The 24,413-nt window shown below is 42.4% G+C and overlaps 1 protein-coding gene across 2 annotated transcripts in view; it reads left to right on the top strand.

Annotated features, from left to right (window-relative positions):
• ZDHHC17 (zDHHC palmitoyltransferase 17) overlaps nucleotides 1–21,039 on the top strand; it is a 528,357-nt gene extending 507,318 nt beyond the window's left edge. For both annotated transcript variants that reach the window (XM_078674258.1, XM_078674257.1), the window contains one exon: nucleotides 17,658–21,039. In XM_078674258.1, coding sequence (XP_078530384.1) covers nucleotides 17,658–17,796 — 139 coding nt within the window. In that variant the 3' untranslated portion in view covers nucleotides 17,797–21,039. The remainder of the gene's footprint in view (nucleotides 1–17,657) is intronic.
• Nucleotides 21,040–24,413: the final 3,374 nt, after the last annotated feature.

Below are 24,413 nucleotides of genomic sequence, written 5' to 3'. Positions count from 1 at the left end.
ATACAAAAAAAGTGTTGAGATCTGTATAAGATATACTACCTTGGACTTCCCTGTGTGTCTAGTTTTCAGAAGTGTCCCATATTAGTATGTTGCCCTAAGACTCATCCAACCTATGGCCAGAATACCATATCTTCCCACATTGCCAAAAAGGCAAAAATTCTAAGTAAAAATCGAACCATCTCTACATTGCACAAGTGGGGAACAGTATTCATCAGAAGTGTGAGAATGCTAGGTAGAAGCACTTTTGTTTATCCTTGCAAATTCTGCAAATTATCCTTTATGAAATGTTTACATGGCATTCTGGGTAAGAATGAGTTGTGCGATCCATGTAAGCTGCACCTTCCTGGTCTTTCCGGAGTATCTAGTTTTCAGATGTGTCTAGGTGTGGTATGTTTCTTTTGGTGTCCATGACCCTGGGCCCAACTACCAAAGGCATCCCTCATGGTTTTAAAGATTGAAATTCCTAGTGTAAACGTTGATGCCTTCTTGGTGCTTCTGGCAGCCTTGCCCACTGTGGGAAATCGACCTAACCACACAACTTGGGAGCAATTTTAATATGGAGTAATGTGGAACTAGAATACTTGCTATTATCTATTTCGTTTTTGGCCTCCAGATGTAAGTCAACGTGGATGAAGGAATTCATTTTGGTAACCTACTTCTCAATCGCATATTATGGGTAACCCCTAATTCAGAGTGGTACAAATGACCACAGTTCATTAACTCAGATTCTTGGGTAAATTTAAAATTAATGCATAGCTTCATTCATACTAATTTTTAGTGCATTGGATTTTACCTTAGAAATGTATGCATGATCGGTACACAATAAAAAATAGGTAATAGCTGCAGCTCAGCTATTGGTGCTTGGTATTGATCAAAAGAGTTTGGCGTACAGGCCTGCATGTTACTTGTGTATATCTGCTCTTGAAAGAAAAACAGTCATATATAAACATTGACACCTATTTCAACATTTTTCCCAACTGTCATGGATTTTTGATTTCAGGGATTCGTTTCTTTGGGAAGACCATGAGCAATTGACTCCTTCTAAAATCAGAATGTTGTCTACTTTTCAAAAATGAGCAGCTTCCTGGAGTCACTCATGAGTTTACACCGATTTTCCCTCACAAATTGCCCAAGCAGGTGTGAACTGCAAATATAGGAATCATTGACTCTCACTTAAAAATTGCCGAAACTGGTGAAAATTTTTTTGTTTTTTTGTTTTTTACAACTCTGCCTTTCCCTGTAAGCTGTGAAGAGGGTGATGTAAACATAGCCTTTGATTTTTAGAAGATTTACTTTCTGACAAAGAACTTTAAAAAAAAAAAAAAGCATTTTTAGAAACAAATGCTATATTTTGTCAATTGTTTTCTGTTCTTTCAAGGGAAATCCACAAACCCCTGAGTCATTTTAGAATATCCTTTATGTGGCAGAAAAGGGTTCAGATTTGGGCGGTAAGACTTTTCAGCCAAAACGTTATGGAGGCTTAAATGCGAACTGCACCAAATATCAAAAAAGTGCTCAGACTGGGGAGGAAAAACCTCAAAATTTGAGGGGTTGAATTTAGATTGCATTGTTTTTAAAATAGTAGTGTTTTTTGTTGTGATCCCAACTATGTTTTTGTTAGAATTTTTTTTGAAACTGGACGTTATCCTGTTTCTTTTTAACTTTGCCATTTGTAGGAGAGCACTAGGTGTTTGTTGGAAGTAGCATTCTTATCATAATCTGTAGTAAGTCCTCAATAACTGTAATAGTCAGTATGGATGTAGTTCTGCATGAATTTTGTTTTGCACATTTGAACCTCAATTTAGGAGGGGAATCTTAGTCTCTTAGAAGAAGTGATTAGTTTGAACTTCATAATATTTCCCAGAGAAGATACTGCAGAAACAGTGTGTTCGAGGCATGTAGAGCTGCAGATCTCACACTGAGCATTAGATCGCCACCTGGTGTTGGGCTCGGATGATTGCATGTTGTGGTCGTCTTGGAAGAAGTCTTTGTAGTGACAAGATGGGTGACTCCTCCCTTTAACGATAGTGCGCATGGGCATCGACTTCATCCTTAGATTGTTTTTTTCTGCCACGATGTTCGGATGTAACTTTTCCGCTCCGGTTCGAATTCTACTTTTCCAGTAGTTCAATGCGTAAAAACTTTACTACTAAACAACTTTCTATATCAATAACTATCGACTCGACATCATCCCATTGATTTCGGTCGTTGACACGGGCCGTTGGGCCTATCCACGCCGTGAGGCCTACAACTCATGGAAAGGACGGGCATTCAAGAGATGCCCAGAGTGTGGAGCAAAATTTCCACAGAGTGACCATCACAAGGTGTGTAATCTGTGCTTATTGCCAGAACACGACGAGTCTAGCTGTACAGCTTGTGCATCCTTTCGATCCAAGAAGACCATTCGAGATTGGAGGGCCCGTCGACACGATATGCAGAGATCGGCTCTGGAACCGGTGGATATCTTCGACGAGGGTCCATGTGCCCCATAGGAAGATTCCGATCTCCAAATCGTATCTGAGGCAGACGAATCCGATGACTCCATACCTTCGGGTCAACGCGTGAGTACTACTGCCACTGCCCCCGCACCTACACCTAAATCGAAGGCAAAGGTCAAAACTCCGCCTTCGGGGCCAAGTCACGACCGAAACACTGCTTTGAAAGACCCGCCATCGAGCCCGGCTCCGAAGAAAATATTAAAGCCTTCCGGTAGCTTAGGGACCGGGCAAACCACACGTGCGATACCACCAGCTCCCTCGGCACCGAAACCGAAAGAAGTCCAGGTTCTGAAACACACTCTGAAACCGTCGACTCCTAAAGACAAGACGGCTCCAAAAACAATGAAGCCTGTTTCCGACGCTTCCAAGCCGACCAAAACAGCTTCCAACCCGAAATCTTTGGTGACGAAACCCACAAAGCCTACTTCCGATGCTTCCAGGCCCACGAAACAGGCCTTGACTCCAAAGACAATACCTTTGGTGCCGAAAACTACGCCAAAGGACTCTATACCAGCTCCTAAGGCTAAAGACAAGCTACAACCATGCCAGGAACCAAAAATATCGACACCGAAAGAGGTTCCTCAAGAAGAGGAGCTTTTTCAGCCTGATCCTCTGCAAAAAAGGATCTACATTGATCCACAAACAGGACATGTCTCTACTATGCCACACAGAAAGAGGAAATTAGATACAGCACCTACACGTCCAGTGCCTGTCAAGAAGGATTCTGCCACATCACCTATGCACCCTTCTTCTCCTGTACCCTTTCCTTCAACTCCACTTCCTTCAAACTTTCACCTCAAAATTCTCCTCCTCATTCTTCACCTCCACATACACCACCTCAGAATGAGGATGAGTATACCATAGGGGAGGGGTGAGACCCAGATGAGCCTTTTCCCTACCCAAGTGATACACCAGACTGGGAGTACCCAAACCCACAGGATGTACCAGATATCCCAGATCCACATCCATACCCATCCAAACCATCTCCTCCAGAAGACAATATAGGTTTTGGACATTTACTTAATAGGGCTGCCATATATCATAATGTCACAATGCACTCAGATGCAGAAGAAGATTTTTCGCTAGACACTTTTGAACATTCCCAAAAGTCAGTTCAAATACTACCTATGATTAAAGGGGTCATTAAGCATGACCCAGAAGTGTTTAAAGATCCTGTACGAGCTAGGATCATTAATTAAAGAATAGAGAAAAATTATAGGCCTGCTCCTGGGATCCTGCCTACATTAAGGGACAGCTACCCTTAGACTCCCTAGTCGTTTCAAACACTAGAAAACGAGCAAACTCAGACATCAGGAGAAGCACCACCTCCTGATAAAGAGTCAAAGATAATAGACGCTTCAGGCAAGAGAATAGCTTCCCAAGCTAGTAATACATGGCGCAGAGCTAACACACCGACCCTCCTCGCAAGATACAACAGGGTTCACTATGATCAGTTAGAAACACTTTTAGAACATCTACCTGACCAATATAAAGCACACAGCATCTAGAGCAATAAACACTAGTGTCCTACTTAGACGACATGCATGGCTACACATATCAGGATTTAAGCAGGAAGTGCAAACATCTATCTTAAATCAGCCATTTAACCAACAACAATTCTTTGGTCCAGAGGTAGACACAGCACTTGAGAAAATGAAGAAAGACACTGATACAACCAAATCTATGGGAGCTCTGCAGTCCACCCAAGCAAAGGGCTCCTTTTTTCAAGCTCCTTTTATAGAGGAGGCTCCAAAGAAGCTGGAGCAGCCAATTCGGCTTCCTTTAAAACCAACACACAAACATCCTCCAATAGAGGATATTTTAGAGGAGGCTACAGGGGCAATAACAACAAGGGAAGAGGTCGAGGAAATAACAATAATCAAACCTCCCCTAACACAAAACAGTTTCTTCCGTCTGCTTCCCCCACACCATTCCACTCCTGTAGGGGGCAGACTAACACAGTTCCTACCTGTCTGGAATTCCATCACAACAGACAAGTGGGTAAGACAAATTATCCAATATGGCTACTGCCTAGAACTTACAGCTACCACTCCACATATACCACCCAGACAGCGTCCAATGTCTACAGAACATCTAACGCTGCTCAAACAAGAGGTTCTCTCATTGCTCCTAAAAAACGCAATAGAAATAATTCCATTACAACATCAAGGAACAGGGGTTTACTCGCTGTATTTCCTAATAACCAAGAAAGACGGGACACTGAGACCAATTCTAGACCTCAGGCCCCTCAATCTATATATACACTCAGATCATTTTCATATGATCACTTTACAACAAGTGCTCCCATTTTGTTGCAACAAGGCAATTTCCTTACTACACTAGATCTTAAGGACGCCTACTTCCACATTCCCATACATCCTTCTCACAGGAAGCTAGAAGTTCAAAGTCCTTCCATTCGGAGTCACAACTGCACCAAGAGTGTTTACAAAGTGCCTAGCAGTAGTAGCAGCACACCTCAGAAGACAACACATCCATGTCTTCCCATATCTAGACGATTGGCTTATAAAAGCCAAGTCGTTCAATCAGTGTGCCCAACACACATTACAAATGATTCAAAAATTGCACAACTTGGGATTCTCAATCAACTACACCAAGTCACATCTTCATCCCTCTCATGTACATCAATACCAAGGGGCTACAATAAACACAGCTACAGCTCATCCCAGTCCAGCCAGGCTACAGAGCATCCAAGCCTTAGTCACGAAGTTTCAAACACAACACTCTCTCCCAGCCAGAGTGTACATGCAACTAATAGGCATGATGGCATCATGCATTTTTATTCTTCCATATGCAAGACTGCAAATGCGCCCAATGCAGGAATGTCTAGCACAACAGTGGAACCAGGCTCAAGGACAACTTACAGACCTGGTGTTGGTAGACAGCCGCACACATCGCTCTCTGCCGTGGTGGAACACCAAAAACTTGTCCAGAGGGCGTCAGTTCCTCAAGCCTGTTCCACAAATAGTAATTACAACAGATGCATCCCTAACAGGATGGGGAGCCCATCTTCTACACCATACAACTCAAGGAAAATGGACCACTCAGCAAAAAAAATTCTACATCAATCACCTAGAGCTGCTAGCAATATTCCTAGCACTCAAGTCCTTCCAAGTACATATACAGAACAAGACTGTCTTAATCCAGACGGACAACATGACAGCCATGTACTATATTCAAAAACAGGGGGGGGGACACTCTCTGCAACTGTCCCAGCTCGCACAGAACATTTGGAGATGGCCCATTCCACAAAAGATGTATCTGCTAGCAGAACACCTTCCAGGTGTTCAAAATCAGATAGCAGATCTTTTAAGTCGGCAGACACAACAGATTCACGAATGGGAACTACATCAGAAAGTTCTTCTACCATTTTTTCACAAGTGGGGTCATCCAGACATAGATCTGTTTGCCACACACGAAAACGCAAAATGCCCAACCTTCGCCGCCAGGTTTCCTCACCCGCTGTCCAAGGGCAATGCGATATGGATGAACTGGTCAGGTAGATTTGGGTACGCTTTTCCGCCACTCCCACTAATACCACTAGTGGTACGCAAGCTAAGACAACAGTCTCTCAAGATAATCCTAGTTGCTCCCACATAGGCACGACTACCATGGTTCACAACTCTGCTAGAGCTCTCAATAGTTCCACACCAAAAACTGTGTCTAACACCATCCATACTAACGCAGAACCATGGAGACATCAGACATCCAGATCCAAATCAACTGAATCTAGCGATCTGGCTCCTGAAGTCTTAGAGTTTGGTTACCTTAACCTACCACCAGACTGTATGAATATCATTAAGGAAGCCAGAAGACCTACTACTAGAGCCTGCTATGCAGCCAAATGGAAAAGATGTGCTATTTACTGCAATAATAATCAAATTGATCCATTGGATGCTTCTATCCAAAATATTATTTGCTACCTTCTACACTTACAAAGATGTAGTCTAACATATTCATCTATAAGGCTTCATCTTGCAGCCATTGCTGCATACCTACAAAATAAACATCTGTCATTATTTAAGGTACCTGCTATTAAAGCATTTATGGAAGGATTGAAAAGAATCATTCCTCCTAGGTTACCACCCTCTCCAGTGTGGAACCTAAACATTGTTCTTACTAGGCTCATGGGACCCCATTTTGAACCTTTACACAAATGCGAACTGCAATTCCTCACATGGAAAACAGCTTTCCTTACTGCTATTACCTCTCTCAGGAGGGTAGGTGAATTTCAGGCTTTCACTATACAAGAACCATTTTTACAACTACACTGTAACAAAGTGGTTCTAAGAACAAATCCAAAATTCCTTCCTAAAGTCATTACTCCTTTTCATCTAAACCAATCAGGAGAGTTGCCAGTGTTTTTTCAAAACCCAGACACTGTAGCAGAAAGAGCTCTACACACCCTAGACGTAAACAGAGCCCTCCTATATTACATTGATACGACTAAAACAATTCGAAAAACAAAACAACTGTTTGTAGCTTTCTCACCACCACATAAAGGCAACCCCATCTCTAAAGCTGGAATTTCTAGGTGGATTGTAAAACGCATACAAATATGCTATCAAAAAGGAAAAGCTTACATTAACAAATGGGGGGACAACCTACCTGTAACGCCGACACCGCCAGGAGTCACGAGAGGGGCCAGGACCAAACGCCGCCACCGCCAGGAGTCACAACACGCTGAGCATCACGCCGCCGCCACGGGGACTACATTACCCGGCAGGCTTAGCGGCAGCGCGCAACTCACACGGGACCAGAGCGCCTGAAGGCGCATTTAAACAGCTGAGATCCCCGTGTCGCGGGACGCCGGGCGAAGCCCGGGCCAAGGGCGGGCCCGTTTAAGCCCGAGCAAGGAAGGGACGGACCAGACCACTAACATCTCCAGTACAGGCACAAGGTTAGTGTCGAAGTAGAGTATTATTGTGTGGCATTTTTGGTTGGGAGGACTAGTAATCTTACATCATTGAACATGGCGACTCCATCAGAGGCAGCCCTTAATGGTAGAAGGTCTGCAGGAGGCTCTTTATTGGGAACACTGGACAATTTCTTGATTAGGGTATCGCCAGCCCTTGCCAAGGATATAGAACTTACGGAAAAAAGACTATCCTTGGACACCCTGTTTGATAAACGTTCCTCTTTGGGTAATTTGGCAACAGCTAGATCACCGTTACCTCGGCAGAAAGACATCCAGGGAACACTCCCTCCCTCGGGGGTGGTGGAGAATATTTCTTCTCCACACCTAGATCTTACGAACGAGCTGTCTCCATCTATGTCTTTACTCCCCCATCCTGGTGCTCAAAGAGTCCCCTCACCTAACATCAAAACACGCTCAGCCTGTAATTCAAAATCAGGCCCGGCACAGATAGAGGGGGGGTTGGTAGCTAAAAGAAAATGTCCCGGTCCACCGATACAAGCTGAGGGTAGGAAAGCTAAGTGTCCAAAGAAGACTGCCCCAAAGGGGGTCGTAGCAGTAACGTCATCTGGTAGCCAAACTCAGACTGTATCACCTATTATTGAAAATCATGGAGGGCTACAGGTACCTGTAAGGAACGAGTCACATCCTGATCTGGGCCAACCATTTTGGAAAAAACTGGAGGGAACTATTAAAAAACTATGCAACCCAATATATGATCGGTTGGAGTCTATTGAAAATAGACTGGTGTGTCTGGAACTTTCATTATCAACAGTCCAGTAGCAGGTTGGGTCACGGCGTAGTGTTCCAAACCTACAACGAAAAACACCAACAGTCCAAAATCCACCGGATTCTTCCAATTTTGGGGAAACCAGCGAGGGGTCCAGAGTCCCTGAGGCAGATAACGCGGCGTCTTCCTTGCCACCACTGCCACCTACACTGCCTGATACTGGGAACATAGTGGGGACGGAGCAAGGGCCTCATGCTGCAAAGAATAGACCAACAGTTCCTTCACTAAATCCATCTTTGGGGCCTGTAACAAGTACCGTGGGGCCTGTAACAAGATCTGTGGCTACCCTACCGACTATTGATCTCCCACCTGAATCAGCACCGTATGTGGTAATATTAGTGGGGGTACCTCCAGTAGCCCAGGGCAACCGAGAAACTTACGGGGAGTTGAAAAATAAGTGTGTCTTTTGGCTCAACAAACACCGCCCATTACCACCGAACATTCTTTCAGAAATTCTGTTTGCTAGGAGAGTGAACTGGTTGGGAAGGAGTCCCAAGTCTTCCGAAGGGGACTGTGTTATTATTAACTTCAAAGACTGGAGAAGTGTAAACTACATTTGTAGCTGGCCACGATCTAATCGGTTCCCTCAGATACAAACTATCCCCCTATCATATTTCTATGGCCCCAGGGTACCTATTGGAAGGAATGCTTTTAAATCGGCAGAACAAACTAATACACACCCTCTGGGCAATTTAAGGCTGTTCAATAGGTTTGAGGCTTTGTCGGGGTTGGGTGAGTGTGATTGACGCTATGTCCCCCAAAATATTGCACTAAGTGTTGTCTCTCCAGATATAGGGGAGGATGGGTGTGAAAAGTGGGTAGCTGAAGCGACTGTCAATGATTGCAGATGCATAGAGAAAGGTGCCTGCATCCCAGTCACGACAGGTACCGGAAACATAGTTGAGATTTTAGGAGTGGGAGGATTTTCTAGGCGGAATGAGGAATTTCAAGCACCCGTGAGTTCTCCCGTATTAGGAAGTTTCGTTTCTGACCATGCTGGGGTGGTATGTCCGACATCGTTCATTTCATGGAATGTGGCGGGTGTGGGGACCAAACTAAACTCACCCGCATGGATGGAATTTATCGATAAATTTGACATTTGTCTGCTACAGGAGACTTGGGCGATTGATCCTGTGTTTAAAGAGGGTTATCTAAATTTTTATGTCCCCGCAGTTAAAAGCCACCCAGGTCGCCCTATGGGGGGTCTAGTTATTTGGGTTAGGCAAAGTCTTAACTGCTATAGCCACTTACTCCCTGGGTCAAATTGCGATATTCTTACTGTAAGGCTTTCCTTCCCTTCGAATCTGAAAGTTGACATTTTTAATGTCTATGCTAGGGGTCTCCCAGGAGGCAAAAAATCCGAGGTGGTAGTTGCCTTGGATACAATGCTTCAGGCAACCCCTGGAAATGTACTACCAATAATAGCAGGTGATTTTAATACCACTTTCGAGCCATTGGGCCCCGATGATATGCACCTGACGGATGATGAGGATAGCAGATGGGGAGTTCCCCAGCTAGACGTTAACCCTATAAGTAAGTGGACTGAGGCTGCAATCCAACTGAAAGGCCTATGTATGGGGCACCAGTTGAGGGCAGCTAATGGCCGCACACCTGCGGATAGAATGGGCAAAGCAACGTTTGATAATGGTATTCGAGCAAGCCACATAGATTATCTACTTGTTCCGCTCAAGCTGTGGCACACCCTTCTTGACATGGAGGTAGTGGACCGCATCGAGAGTGACCATAACCCTATCTCCGCTGTGTTTAATTTGGGTCTAAACATGGTGGATGAAACGTCCAGGGGTCCCATCAAGTCGAACCTAGTTTTAGCTAATGATGAGCGACTCTTAAAGTGGTCCCAGGTGGTAGAACATCAGGATATCATTGCAGAAATTGAGGAGGGTTTGGAAGGTGTCCTGGCGACTATGGAAGTTGAACCTAATGATGGGCTCCCGTATAGAGCTTTTATGGAGGCCCATGACATTTATTTTAATAGTCTGAAAAGCTACTTCTGTAAGACCCGGAGAGGAAAAAGTGTCCAAATTCGAAGACCAGAGAGCTGGTACGATGGCTCCTGTCGTAAAGCTAGGGGGGGAGCTATCTAAAGCACTAAAATCAAAGGACCCAAGTGAAGTTAAGGTGGCTAGAGCCAACTATAGGCACAAACAGTTTGTTGCTAAAAAAGCATGGGATGAGGCTAGCTGGCAGGACCTTAAAGAAGCTTGTAAAGCTAAAAACCCCAAAGCTTTTTGGGACTTTTTTAAATGGGGTAGGGATGGACAACATGAGTCACCCCAAAATAATGTAGCCCAAAGCGCATGGGTCGAGTACTTTAAACCACAATACGCCGCTAATGAAGTAGGAGGTATAGAAGGAACAAGGGTCCACATTTTCTACAATGAAGTAGTATTCACAGTAGGAGATGTGGACAGAGTGTTAGATCTGGTGACCACGGGCCGCGCACCTGGAATGGATTGTGTCCCCGCTGATTTGTTTTTATACAATAAGGGAAGATGGCGCTTGTATATTATGCATTTGGCAAATGCCATTGCCCAGGGGATGGAATTCCCACTTTCATGGAAATGCGCGGAAAGAGTTCCGGTGTTTAAAAAAGGGGACAAGTCGTTAGCAGGTAATTACAGGCCCATTAGCCTGATCGACTCTGCCCAAAAAATCATGGGACGGCTGGTTTTGCGAAAAATCCAGACGTGGATGGATGACAATAACATCTTGAGTCACCTCCAGGCTGGGTTTAGACCCAAGACCAGCACTATAGACCAGGTCTTCCAATTTATTCTATTTTGGCGCACTGTGATTTTGGAAAAAGGTATCCTATATGCCGTCTTCGTAGACTTAAGGGCGGCTTTTGACTTGGTGCCCCGCAAAAAATTGTGGCAAGTGTTGGAGGAATTACGGATGCCCCCTGAGCTTTTGTGTTTGGTCGTCCGGTTACATGAGGATACGTTTGCTCGGGTACGGTGTTGGGGCCAGGGAGATGTCATGGAACCCTTCCCCGTTGGGCGAGGGGTGAGGCAGGGTTGCGTCTTGGCGCCCACCCTGTTCTCTCTCTTTGTGAACGGGGTAGTGAGTTTTCTCTCCCTGGTCCCGACCGATTCCCCTGTGATGTGCGGCGAGCGAGTCCCGATCCTCATGTTCGCGGACGATACCTTATTAATTTCCAAAACTCCCAGTGGTTTACAGCGTGCTCTTAAACGCTTAGAGGACTTTTGCCTAGAACGGGGTTTGGAAATAAATATAGCCAAAACCAAGTATATGGTCCTTAAAGACCGTAAATCTACTGGGTGCTCCACACCCTATAGAGGGAGGATATACATGAATAATTCCCCGCTTGATCAGGTCGAAGCTTTTACCTACCTGGGGGTTACCCTTCAGAAAGATCTGGGTTGGACTAGCCAATTAGAACTAGCAGTCCTTAAGCATCGCCAGCAGGCAGGTATCCTTCTTAAAAGGTTTAAATCTTCTGAAACAAAACCCATTAGGCCACTGCTAGAAATATATGGGATGAAGGTACTTAGTTCGGCTCTTTATGGGGCTGAACTATGGGGTTTCGAAAAACTGGGGAGCCTGACACAAGCAGAAAATGAATTCCTTAGAAAAGTAACCAGCGTCCCGATAAGTACCCCGCTGCTACCTCTGATGTGGGACCTAGGGAAAAAATCTGTTCAAGATCTTGCCTTCCTGCGCCCGCTTTTGTATTGGTGCAGGATATGGACCACAGAAGAGCTTCAGCACTATGCAGAGGGCCTAAAAGAAATAATAGCTAAAGATTCCTCCCAAAAAATCCGATGGCTAAAGGCCATAAAGTCTTTGCTAATTAGCCTGGGGATGAGGGAACTTTGGGATGACCCGTCTAATGCAGTTTTTCCCTCCAAAAAAGATTTGAGAAAAAATATTGGGAGATGGTCACATCAAATGCAAGAACGAAGGGTCTATCCCTGCACCTTACAGGTCGCTTCCTTGATTTCAAGGGATACCCTAAGCTGGAATTGTATTGGGATACCATCGAAAAGCAGTTGGACCGTAAACTCTATTTTCAAACTAGAGTAGGCTCCCTTCCAACAAGGTCATTCACAGCTAATTGGGTAGGCGAAAGTCATCATGATAAATGCCCGAGGTGTAGAGAAGAACAAGAGACGATAAGTCATCTCCTTCTTTTCTGTCCTCTCTATGTAGACCCCAGAAAGATGTGGATTAAACCAATATGTAAATTAATAGGTATCCGCAGACATGAGGAGGCGCTACGAATCTTGTGTACAGACCCCAATCCCCCAATTGCCATAGCAGTGACAAAAATTTTAAAATGGGCATGGATAATCCGGGTAAGAGCTCTATCAAATGAGATTGAGAATTCCATCTAAACTGTTTATCTATATTGTAAACGCTGGGATTTAACTGGGCCATGAGCTGTTATATACCATCTGACCCACATTTGATGAGTTTTATAAATTTTAAGGATGTGTTTTTAGCTATGTGATATTCGGCAATTGTCCTTTGGTGTTTAATCCTCTTTTAAACATATTTATTGTATAATCTTTTTAATGACTCTTTTAATTAGTAGAAAATGTGATTTTATGTCTCACTTTTATGACTTAATTGTCGAATAAAGTTTATTTCAATTTACATTAACAATTCCTCCTAGAGTACACTCCACAGATACAGGCGACCACCGCTAGGGGAAACACTGCTGTATAGTCAATGATCAGTGTGAGATCTGCAGCTCATATGCCTCGAACGGTAAATGCTACTTACCAGTATGCATCTGTTCTTGGCATGTAGAGCTGCAGATTCCCACACGCCCACCCGCCTCCCCGGTACCTGTATCTATTCCAGTTCTATCTCAATTAGATATATACACACGGACATCCCTTTTTTCTATCTCTACTAACTCCATCATTTCCCATCATGGCGAAAAACAATCTAAGGATGGAGTCGATGCCCATGCGCACTATCTGACCCATCTTGTGACTACAAAGACTTCTTCCAAGACGACAACAACATGCAATCATCCGAGCCCAATACCAGGTGGCGATCTAATGCTCAGTGTGAGAATCTGCAGCTCTACTTGCCAAGAACAGATGCATACTGGTAAGTAGCATTTACCTCTTTTAGATTGATCACCAGATATCTTACCTTTGTTGTTGAGGTCCTTCAATGTAGTCTTTATGCAGATGGTCAATGCAGCAAGTGCATTTTTACTACTTTTGTTATGTTTGGTATAATGGCTCATTTGTAGGCTGTTAGACTGAATCAGATCCTTTTGGATTGAGAGCGATAGGAGCACAAGACACCAGGTTGATGGGGAGAAAGGGGAGATTCTGACATTTCAAATGAGAAACGTGTAGGGATTGTGTTACAAAATTGGAAAAGGTCAGTAGGTGCTTCATTATATGTAGCAGCAAGATTAAGGGTTCTCAGAGGAGTGATACGGTGGGTAGTCTGGGGCTCAATGTCTTCAAGCAGGATGACTGGTAAATGGGGCATCTCTTCAGGCACTTGTGTTTGCAGATCTTTAGTGGACCTGATAGTTCATGGGTATTTCTTATGGATTTGAGCTAATGTGTCGAGGCAAATATTACCCTTGGACTCTTGTGATCTGAAGGAGATTTTTGTCAATTTTGAAGGCCCTCAGTTAAGGGGTAAACAGCTTTTTTTCAGCCAGGTACGCTCAAAGGAGCGCAGCCTTAGTTCTGGACAGCTTGAGCAGCATATCTAGTTGTCTCCTAACATCTGCGAGTTCCTCTTCCTTGTGGTGGCACAATTTACGACGAAATACAATACTATGCCAGCCGTTTTACATAGAAGTGTTGACACCATCATTCAGGTATAATCAAGCTGCTACTTCTAATCAATTCTTCTGGTCCTGCCATTTGAAATCTTCTGCGACTGAGAAATATGCATAATATCTACACTTTTAACATGAAAGAAGATACCTTAATTGTTCTTTCTTTTGTTGATTTCAGATGCTAGGCCTAACGTGTTCTCTTGGGAAATGTCTTAGCTGAGTAGTATCATGTGTTTCTATTCCATTTAAGTCTGTATTCTGGTTATGAATTGTTTTCCGTTGCTGTTGAGAATATGCTGATGCTCATTATTGAACTTCCACAGTTGTGCAATTGAGAATGTCCATCTGAATACAATACAGGGCAAGATTTATAAGTATTTTAAACTTTTCCTACTGTGAAGAGGAAATTTGGTGCCAGATTCCAATCATGGAATAGTTTAGCTTGTGACATTTCATTCTTTTTCTGTTTTTGAGCTCTCACCAGTAGCCCAACCTATGTTATTTAATTATTCTATTTATTTGGTAATGATTGTTTATTCGGGAAACCAAGCTAGATCAGGTATTCAATTGTGGAGATTAGCTGGTGAATTTGTAATTATTCTGAAATAAAATTACTTCCATAAGGATTTGGTCATAAACAGATTTAATTTAATTTACTGAAGATTTGTTTTTACGTGCTACTTACATAACACTTTAGGCCAGTAATGTTGAAGGAGGTGTGAGGTATAGAAATATTGCTAAACTGTGTCATATTAGAAATGTAGCAGTAAATACAAGATTTTCTGTTGTGCACTTCTATCTGGAGATTTATCGCTTCTTGAATCTATCCTGAAGCAAGACTTGATCTGGAAACATTTGCAGTGTCTCTTCTGTCCTGGTAGCTGGAGCCACAACTCAGTCTTAGGACTGTAATCTCCCAGGATATAACGTCCGAGTCATCTAAAATATCACACAAATATCAGTTCTTTTTTTCTGCACCCTTCTGAGGGGGTCCGAAGCTGCTCTTCTGGAAATGTATTTCAATAAATTATATATTGCAAAATGCCCCCCTCCTAAAGCTGGCAGGATTTAAGCAGTACTACTCTTGTGGTAACTCTTGGACCCCATGACATCTGTTTGCGGTTTCTGAGCAACAAGCATGACTCCAAGTATTGCAAACAATGCAACGGCATAAACACCAAGTCAGTTGAAGAGTGGAGGCTACATTTTTGGGGGTCATGCCCTGGGATGATCTCAGAGGTAAGGAGCCCTGCTCCAAATTTCGTGTCTGGTCCCACTCCAGCTTACCTTCTGCCAGATCCTTGGAGTGGGCCTCCTCCAGAGGGAGTGGAAGGTTTTTTAAGAGTGCTCGAGTTGTATAGGAGCAAACCCTTATCTTCCAGACGCTGATCACATTTCAGTGTCCGGTCTGGTCATCCACAGTTCCATTCCCGAGCTCTGGCCTCATCATCCACAGTCTCATATCCTAGCTCTGGCCTCAGCATTGACTTAAGTGCTGGATTTGCTAGAGGTGCTGACACCCAATTCAGCCATAGATCTGAAATGAAGCCTTCCAATGTGCTTTTAGCCATCCCAGAACCTGGTGATGACACTGCAGATCACAGCCTTCACCCAAGCCATGCAGACCTTGACTCGAAGGAACTCTAAAGTGGTTCACTCTGATGCACCTCACGACCCCCAGTCAGCAGTTGGCCGCAGGAGGCCTTGCCAGCTGCTATGCCATTAGCACCCGCCCTGTCTTTGGATCTGTTACACACTCTGAATTTTCAGACGACTAAGGCCATCGTGGTCAAATTCAGACATAGAGTACAACTGTTTTTGGTGGAGGCCCCAATTAGACATTTGCTCCGCAATTAATATTTTGGCAGACTTGGGGAGCTCTTTGTTTTGGAGTCTGGTTATATTCAGATACATAGTGTCATCTGTCACAAGGACAATGATTGCAGTAAGTCGGGACATCGTCTTCCCCCACCAGCACAGATACAGTGGACTCTGTGTCATGATACAGATTGCCATCTCCCGTCATGCTTGATTGCGCTCCACTAGATTCTTTTGTGATGTCCCCATGAATCGTAATGGTTGCACTCCACTGGGTTCTTGGGTGATGTCCAAGCAAACCGTACGGATATCCCATTCGGGGCTCACTATTTTGGTGAGAAGGCCTACTGCGTTGTTTCAGGCAGGAGCTCTTCTTGCTGCCCAGACAGTCTTGCACCTTCTGGTTATTCTTACCCCCAGCATCTTGCTGGTGCCTTATGCACAATGGTGCATTCATGTGCTCCAGTTGTGCGGTAGCGATTTTCCTGGGTGAGTCTCAGGATATCTAGTGGTGCCTGGTGGTGGATCACCTCACATGCAGGAAAGTGTTTTGCCCTGTGTCAGCGATAGTCATGGTGATGACTTATGCTTCTTCCTTCTGAGTTGGGCAGTCATCGATTAAGGTCCTTTCTTCTCTCTTAGTTGAAAGTCTCATAACGACCTTCTTGAACTTTGTGGGATTCGCCTGACCTTGAAGATGTTCCTGCGTTCCATTTTTCATCTAGTCAGTTCAGGTCCTAACACACACAGCACTACTGCAATGTAGTATGTCAACAAACAGAAAAGCTTGAGCTCATGTCCCTGTGTCTGGAGGCTCTGAGGCTGTGATCTTGGGCTCAGGCTCACAAAGACTCCCTGGCATCATCTCTGAATATGCAGGTCACCGATTTCCGTATGGACCACCTTCACCCAGAGGTGTTCCAGCCCATCTTTTCACCTGTGAAGACTGCAGGGATGGCTACTTTGCCAGATCTGTGTTCCAGGACTTATTGGGTTGATCATCTCCTCGGGCTACCCACCTTGACAATACAACTTCAAATGGTGAGGAATCTGTAAGTAGAAGTATCCATACGAAGAATAAGTGCACTTAACTTTGTTAACCATCTTTCTGGTGGATATTACATCTCACTGCATATTCCGTGTCAATTCCACCTGCCTCCTGTTTCTGAGTGCTGGTTCCAACAGTTCACAACAAAGCACTTCAATATATCAAGTAACAAATAATAGAGTGACTCTTTTTTTTGCTCCTCTGCAATGTAGTCATTCTTCTATGAGAGTTGCCCTTTCAGAACCATATCAACTACTTTTCCCCTTTATGTGACCTATTAAGAAGACACCCTTGGTCCGAGATCCCATGATCGTTATCAAGTGGCATATGAATTTTTTGGCAGCTGTGAGGAAAAAAACAGTCTAGAAAAACCACTAGAGGTAAAATAATGCACAGGATGTGACATGATAACTGTGTCGACTACAAAATTGCTGTTACAGGTAAGCAATTGGTTTCATTCCGGTTATAGTTCTCTTACTTGTTCACCAGGTAATAGCTAGCATTAACAATGATTTTGCTGAATCTGAGAAGTAGATGTTTTAACTGATTTTCCGGAGTTATTGCTTAATGGTGATTGTGTGAGTAGCTTATTTAAACTTGGGTACCTTACAATTTGGTTGATTGGGATCCCTTTCTACCTGTGCTCTTCCTAAGCATTCTTCTATGCTTTTGTTGTATTACACATTTCGTAGTGTGAAATTGAAATATATGCTGTGCTCCATTATTCTAATACTTTATTATTAAAACTATATATTTTTCCCTTTTAGCCATGGATGTATAAGAAATATTATAGACTTCTTTGAATTCAAATGCTGTGGTCTCTTTCGCCCTGTTATTGTGGACTGGACAAGGCAATATACGATAGAATACGACCAAACTACGGGATCAGGATACCAACTGGTGTAGCCTCGGAGTCCTCGTGGGATCATATCATACCTAAGTGGTGCCTGAACGTTTCTCTACTCAATCCGCGCCCCTTAAACTGTAGCATGCTATTTGTGGGGCCAACTAGGAATCTTGCGATACCTTCTCTTTGTCAGGATTTTATTAATGAAAGACAACCTGGACAGAACCATCTGCCAACACTGATAAAGGAGGAGGAAGATCACAATGGGATTTTAAACGTTCTTAATAAGGAGGCTATTTGGAACACGTTTGACAGAAATTGTGTGTACATCGTTTATTATTTTTTTATTTAACACCTTTATCACGAAATATGACTTTTCAGTATTGACATTCTAAAGTCACACTGCAGTAAGTGGGGGAGAAACGACTCCAGTTCCTGTTTGAATAGCCCTACCGGAATGACAACCTACTGCCCGGAAGTGAACTCTGAAACTTGAGCCAGACACGGTGGCGTCATTTCATTCCTGTAATGTGATCATATGCCAGGGCACCTTGGTGTTGTGAGTGTGTGTAAAAATGTGCTTCGGAATTAAGCAGTACAGTGCTAAAAGATCATGTGGTTTTGTTGGGCGCCCTTAGTTATCCGTTAAATTGGTGAAGCAGGCCTCACAAGGAGAGCCGTTGACAAACACATGTGCGGCCTACGTTTTATAGCGATCACCTGTCAAAGCCATCTGTTCTGTCAATGCTATAACACACGTGTTACGAGATTGTATTCTGAAAGTAACCCGTTGCATGGCCATGAAGCTCCTTGCAGCTATTGAAGCTTGCTTAAATATGTCTTCATTTCATATCACTACAACCCGTTGGGTTTGCAGTTCTTAAGTCCTCTGGTACATTTTTGTCATGGAGGTGAAAGTTTCACTTTTTATTTTAATAATTATTAAATCTTTTATCACTCAATGGTTCCTGCGGAATTGTCATCCTCGTGGAGAAATTAATTTAATCTCCTCCCCCATTGATCAGTGCCTTCTGATTGATGTGTGAGAGATGAAATGGTTACTTGTCATAACAATGATTTGTTTTCAGTGCCTATCTTTATTCTTCTTTTGCTCTTAAGTCATTTAGATTAATCCTGTTTGAAATTGATTGGTATGAAATGCATTTGTTATCCATGTCACGCTCTTATATCTGTTTATACATATTGTATGTGCAGTCGACAAGTCAGACACACATAGCCAAAGTCCCCCTTAGGGCGCAGTAAAAATGTTACCTTGCACATTCTGCTGGCACATTTAGTGTTGTTTACTCCGGATTGTGCGGAAGGAATACAGATGCTCTTAGAGTTTTCACAACACTTTGTCATGTAAAGACTTACCTTTTGACTAGGTTTACTTTTTTTTTTTATATGGTCTCCTAAATTACCCGCACAGTTATGCCAAGTGTCACTTGACCCGTTTCTTGTACATATATTGAAAAGGATTATGATTAACATTTTGTTTTTAAAATCAACTTCATGTTATTTGTTACACTTTTAAATATGATTGAAAGTACAACATAGCTGTCCATATTTAGGAAAGTAGGCACCGTTCTCTGGTGCGTTAGGTCCGTAGCCATGCCTTGTGAAAACCTACATTGTCTGCATGTTTCAAATGCAGATGTCCTTGTAACAGTCTGTTAAATCGGAGGGAGAGCTCTATATACAGGAAGGCAATGGACCCTTTGCTCGCTGCTGAAGAAGAGTGTATCCTCCCTGATTGCTTATCGCTCTGATTTTGCCGCTTTTTCCACTACCTGAATTTTTTTTTGCAGCTAAAGCAGGCAATAGCTGTAGGAATAATGTGGGAAAATAGTTACAATGTCAAGTAAGACTATATGCAAAGTGGCAGCATTCAGCTTCTACAAATTCTCTGGTTGAATCTGTGCTATAGAAGTTTGCTTGGAATTACATTTCCATAGGTAGAGCCAAAGATATGCGATGTGAACGAGTAGTTTCAATAACATAGACAAGGAAGTTTAATCCTTAATGCGGTTTCATATCAATCAAAGACGTGTGGCCATTGTTACTCGTATCAACAACCCAAAAATTAATCACTGGAATCGAATTATATTTTGTTCACATTTGTATCAAATGTATCTGGCTGGAATGGGGACCCTAATTTAGGATGTCTGGCGAGGAAGCTGTGTTCATCGGTTAGGTAAAGAAAGTATTTTATCATTTGTTGAAACTACAAATGCCGAAATGGCAGGTCTAAATATTTAGAACGTGCATTCCAGTGGGGTTTTTGGTTAATGGATGCGTTGCACTGATAATACTTTTTTCACTTTCTTATACACATTTGCTCAATTATTTACTGCTCCTGAATATTGTTTACAGAGCCACTGAGATACGGATTATTCCTGTAATGCTGTAGAAATGGTAGTGATTCGAGAAATCCTATTGGGAAATCTCCTGAGAGCTGGTCTGGAGACCACTGTAAAGAATGTGTATCTGTATATAAATAATTTATCAAATCTGTTTGTCTATGTGGATGTATGTGTTAGTGTATACAAAGCTGCTTATTTAATTTTCATTCACTCAGTGTAGGAGATAACAAGTGGACTACAAGTGATGCTCAATATGCTGTCATTAGGCATTATACCCAATACGGTCACTGCATGTTTATGCTTGGCATAATAGCATTCCCTGTAATGTTTTGAATTGCAGGCATTTAAGCAACCTAGTGGTATTGCCGCCCCTTGCCTTAGGAAGAGGAGCAGTGAAGCTGTAAATATTTGATGTTCAGTATTTGCAAGTAGAGATTTATTTCCTTATTCCTTTGATGGCACAATAAATGAATTGTTTGCAGTATCACACACCAAGACTTACAGAAATGCATAATTAGTGTAAACAAATACCACCCTCAAGCATCACCTTTGTTTTCCATAGTTATTGTCTCCGTAGGGATCGAGAGGTGAAGACCGGCTACAAAAGATGTCACTCCTTCACAAACAGTTTATTAGCATAATGGATGAAATGGGGATACTTCAGTGAAAATTGTCTCACCTGCTTGTGTTTTTTCGTTTATCAGTGTTCAAAACAAAAGCATGCAACATTGATCTCAAAGTCCTTTATTTTAACACTCTGCAAATTGTTTTATAGCATTACTCTCAATATTTATAATTTCCCATTACCTTTTGCAGTCAGGTAATGAAAATAAACCTGTGCAAATCTTATGGAGTTGGTTGTGGTTTCCAATACGTTTCTGCAAACAGTTGTACTTGCTCCTGAATATAAATTAAAATTGACTGCCTCTATTTAAAGCACTGTTTAGTCTGTCTTTTTGAAATTGAAACGTGAACTGTGTGAGCATAATGTAAAAATCAAGTAGGAAATACTAAAATATTTTCTGATAGACCAAGGTAATTTTCTGGCTTCTAAATATTTGAATCTCTATAAAAAAATATAGATAGAGGCCTGTAAAGCTAATTCATTGTGAAACCATTACACTTTGATAAATTGTACAAATTCTTTATATTTAATGATCAAATAATGTGATCGCTGTAACTAAATGTATCACTTAAAATTTGGATTGTAGTGGGCCAAACGTTTAGGAAACAATGTGCTCACTTTACTTCAAGAAATTGTAGGACTTTCAAGTATTTCACCCACTTGTAGATTATTGACATATTGTAATATGCCCCCTTGACAGTCAGTAACTAAATGGACTATTTTCAGTTTACATGCCAAAGATACACAGAGATGTACTGGTGTTGCCAGCTGTGATGTAGGCCTTGGCAGACTACGCATCTGATGGTCCATTACTTTTCCCACGCTACCTGATGTATACACTTGAGAACATTATCCATTGTATAGGAAAGATTTGTTTCTAAACCTTCACATCCTGGCTCCTCTAAAAGCTTTGAAATTTAAATGTGTGTGTGTACCTGTCCACAGAGCATGTCACTTACAGAACTTTTAGTTGTATTTGGGAACAAGGCATGACAGTTCCTAGTGTGAGATCAGTAACTCTCTCACAGACAAGGCACTGGATCAATGTGAAAGCAGGTTTCATAGATATAATTAATGTTGGGAAATCCTGCGGCAAGTGTAAAGACCAATTAATCTGCAGTAGAGGTTGCATGTCTAGTTCCCTCAATTATGAGCCTCTTTCAGTTTCCAAGAATTATGCTTTCTCTCACCCCTGCCCCAAGTACCTGCAGTTTTCTCCACTTGGGAAAAGAGAAACAAAATATCTAGGGTCTGGAGCAAATGCAAGAGCCTTAACATCTCTATGCTGTTGTGTTGTACATAGATTGTCACTGCATTCTTGGTCCAGGAAACTGCTGAATTAAGGGAAAGCCTTATTCCCCTAGAATTTTGTTCATCCTCCCAAAGCAGGGATTCAACAAAACCATGCCCTCTCTCAAAATGACTGCAGGTAGGTGTTGAGTTTTCTGATGAGTCTTCTGATGAAAGAACACCAAGCCTCTCTCCATCACCTGACAATTGAAAGATGATTTATCTTTAAAGTTAGGACTTTATCCCTTCCCATTCCAAACTCACTTGGGTGCCACATTTGTGGAACTCTTCAGGCTGCAGAACCCATGCAAAACATGTTTGCTGCAGTTGTATTTGAGGCCCCAAAAAGATTGGATTCCAGCAATACCATAATGATGAGAAGCGGATTTATACGGAGACTTTTACATAGCTAAAACATGAACCTGTTTTGGGGGGGTGAGGGTGGGGGGAACTCATGGAGTTTCACACAGGAATTCCACGGAGTTGCATAAAAACTCTGTGATCTGGTGGAATTCGGCATGTCACGCTGCTGGCTTTGATTTTTATTGCCAGAAGCTGGTGCCATACTGTAAAACCCATGTGAGTGGCACCACGGGGCTCATCAGAGGGCACTGATTGTTTCTGCCGCTCAAGTAGGTTAAGGTTTAAGTACTTTATTTGATTTAAAAAAAATCATAAAAGGGTGAACTTACCACCATGCAAGCGGTATTTACATCGTAAAAACAACACAAGATAAACTTTAAATCAAGTTAAAAATTAATATCATGCTCTACAAAAGTAGCAGAAAAAAGGTTTAAAAGAAAAAGAATTAACAAATGATGTGAGTTCTTGCTTGGGACACATTAATTTTGACTCATGATAAAAGGAAAAAGTTTAAAAGAATAATGATTATACAAACAAAAAGGCTCGTTATTTTTTACGCATAATACAAAAAGACACTCAAGTAGATTTTCTATTTGAGCTGCAGCTTTCTCAACACAAACAGTTGTGACTTCCCACGACCGCCCATGTTGAGAAATCCCACTAGGAGGCTTTCTAGTTCCTGAAAATCACGCTAGGGGACGCAAATTCTTGCTTGCCAACTTAACTTAGTGTGCTAGAAAAAACTCCCCTACCTGGCAGTTGGCAGACTTTTGTCAGAATGTGGAGCGGGCAAAACTCCACAAACTCTGCCGGCTGAGCAGGATTTTCCATCCCGCTCTACCTATTGTACATGTGTGGAGAAAAATTTGAAAGATAATATAGCCTAGGCTATAACCGGCCATTAAAGGCCCGTGCCAAAGGCGAGAACCTTTAACAATGGACGGAGTGGGACTTTAATGGCCGGTGGATGCCAGCTACGTAGAGCTATAAGGCTATCAGAACATTCTGCCACTAGAGGGAAGAATGTTTTGACAAATAAAACAAAGGCCTCTCGGAGCCTGAGGTGATTTAAATCCCCCTGGCCTCCAAGAGGCCTTTATTCACAGCAGCAGTTGTGAATGAAAAAAAAATTGAATGTTGCACTGCGGGCTTCTACTGGTCTGTAGAAGCCCGGAGCAGTCCATTGTCTGCAATGGAGTGCTCAACATTCTAATGTTCTAATTTATATATGTATCTGGCAGGTAGGAGGGTTTAAACTCAGTGGAGCACAGCACCCTCCGAGCTCAACAGGCTTAAGAACTAGAAAGCTGTTTCACTCCTAATTAAATTCACAAACTTGTTTATCCTTAAAACTTTATAAGGAAATTACCTTGGTGGATTTTTTTAAATTGTGAGTTGAAACATACATCTTGATTAGACCTTTGTACTCCATCACAACATCCTCTTCTCCCGACTCCAAAACCTAAGAGTTTTTGTGGAAGATATGATTATCAGTAATAATAAGCCTCCATGCTTTGCATTGTAACATAAAACTATTACTCAAAATTCCTTTTTTATCATATAAAGTTCGCACGTACCTAGCTGTTTGTCTGATATGTTAGAAAATGTCTATACCCCAGCCTTTGCATAAGTAATATGCATATCTGCCTTATGAACATTTGACAGAAGAGGACTGGGTTCTCATAACAAAAAGGGACATGATCCTTCTGCCATATTACGCGTAATGAACTGTCAATCAGGTTCTGTTTGCTAGTCTAACATCATCCCTACTTTGTTCAATTTAAATAAAATTGAATTCTCCCTTTACGAATGTTTGCCTTTTTATCAAAAACCGTGTGATTATACAAGAGGACTTCAAACTTGTTTATTATGATTTAGTGGAAGACCTCATTAAACATATTCACATGCTACATATATGGTGAAATAACATAATATTGCTTTTTTGTCAGCTTAGCTTTGGCAACTGGGTCTAGTATGCTTTTCGCTTGCATTTAAGATGGTTAAAAAAAAAAAAAAAAAAAAAAGGTAAAGA

The sequence above is a fragment of the Lissotriton helveticus genome, chromosome 1_1 (assembly GCF_964261635.1).
Source record: "Lissotriton helveticus chromosome 1_1, aLisHel1.1, whole genome shotgun sequence".
In the NCBI taxonomy this organism is placed as follows: Eukaryota; Metazoa; Chordata; class Amphibia; order Caudata; family Salamandridae; genus Lissotriton; species Lissotriton helveticus.
The sequence above is the reverse complement of the archived record's forward strand: the minus strand, read 5'-3'. Positions and strand labels throughout refer to the sequence as shown.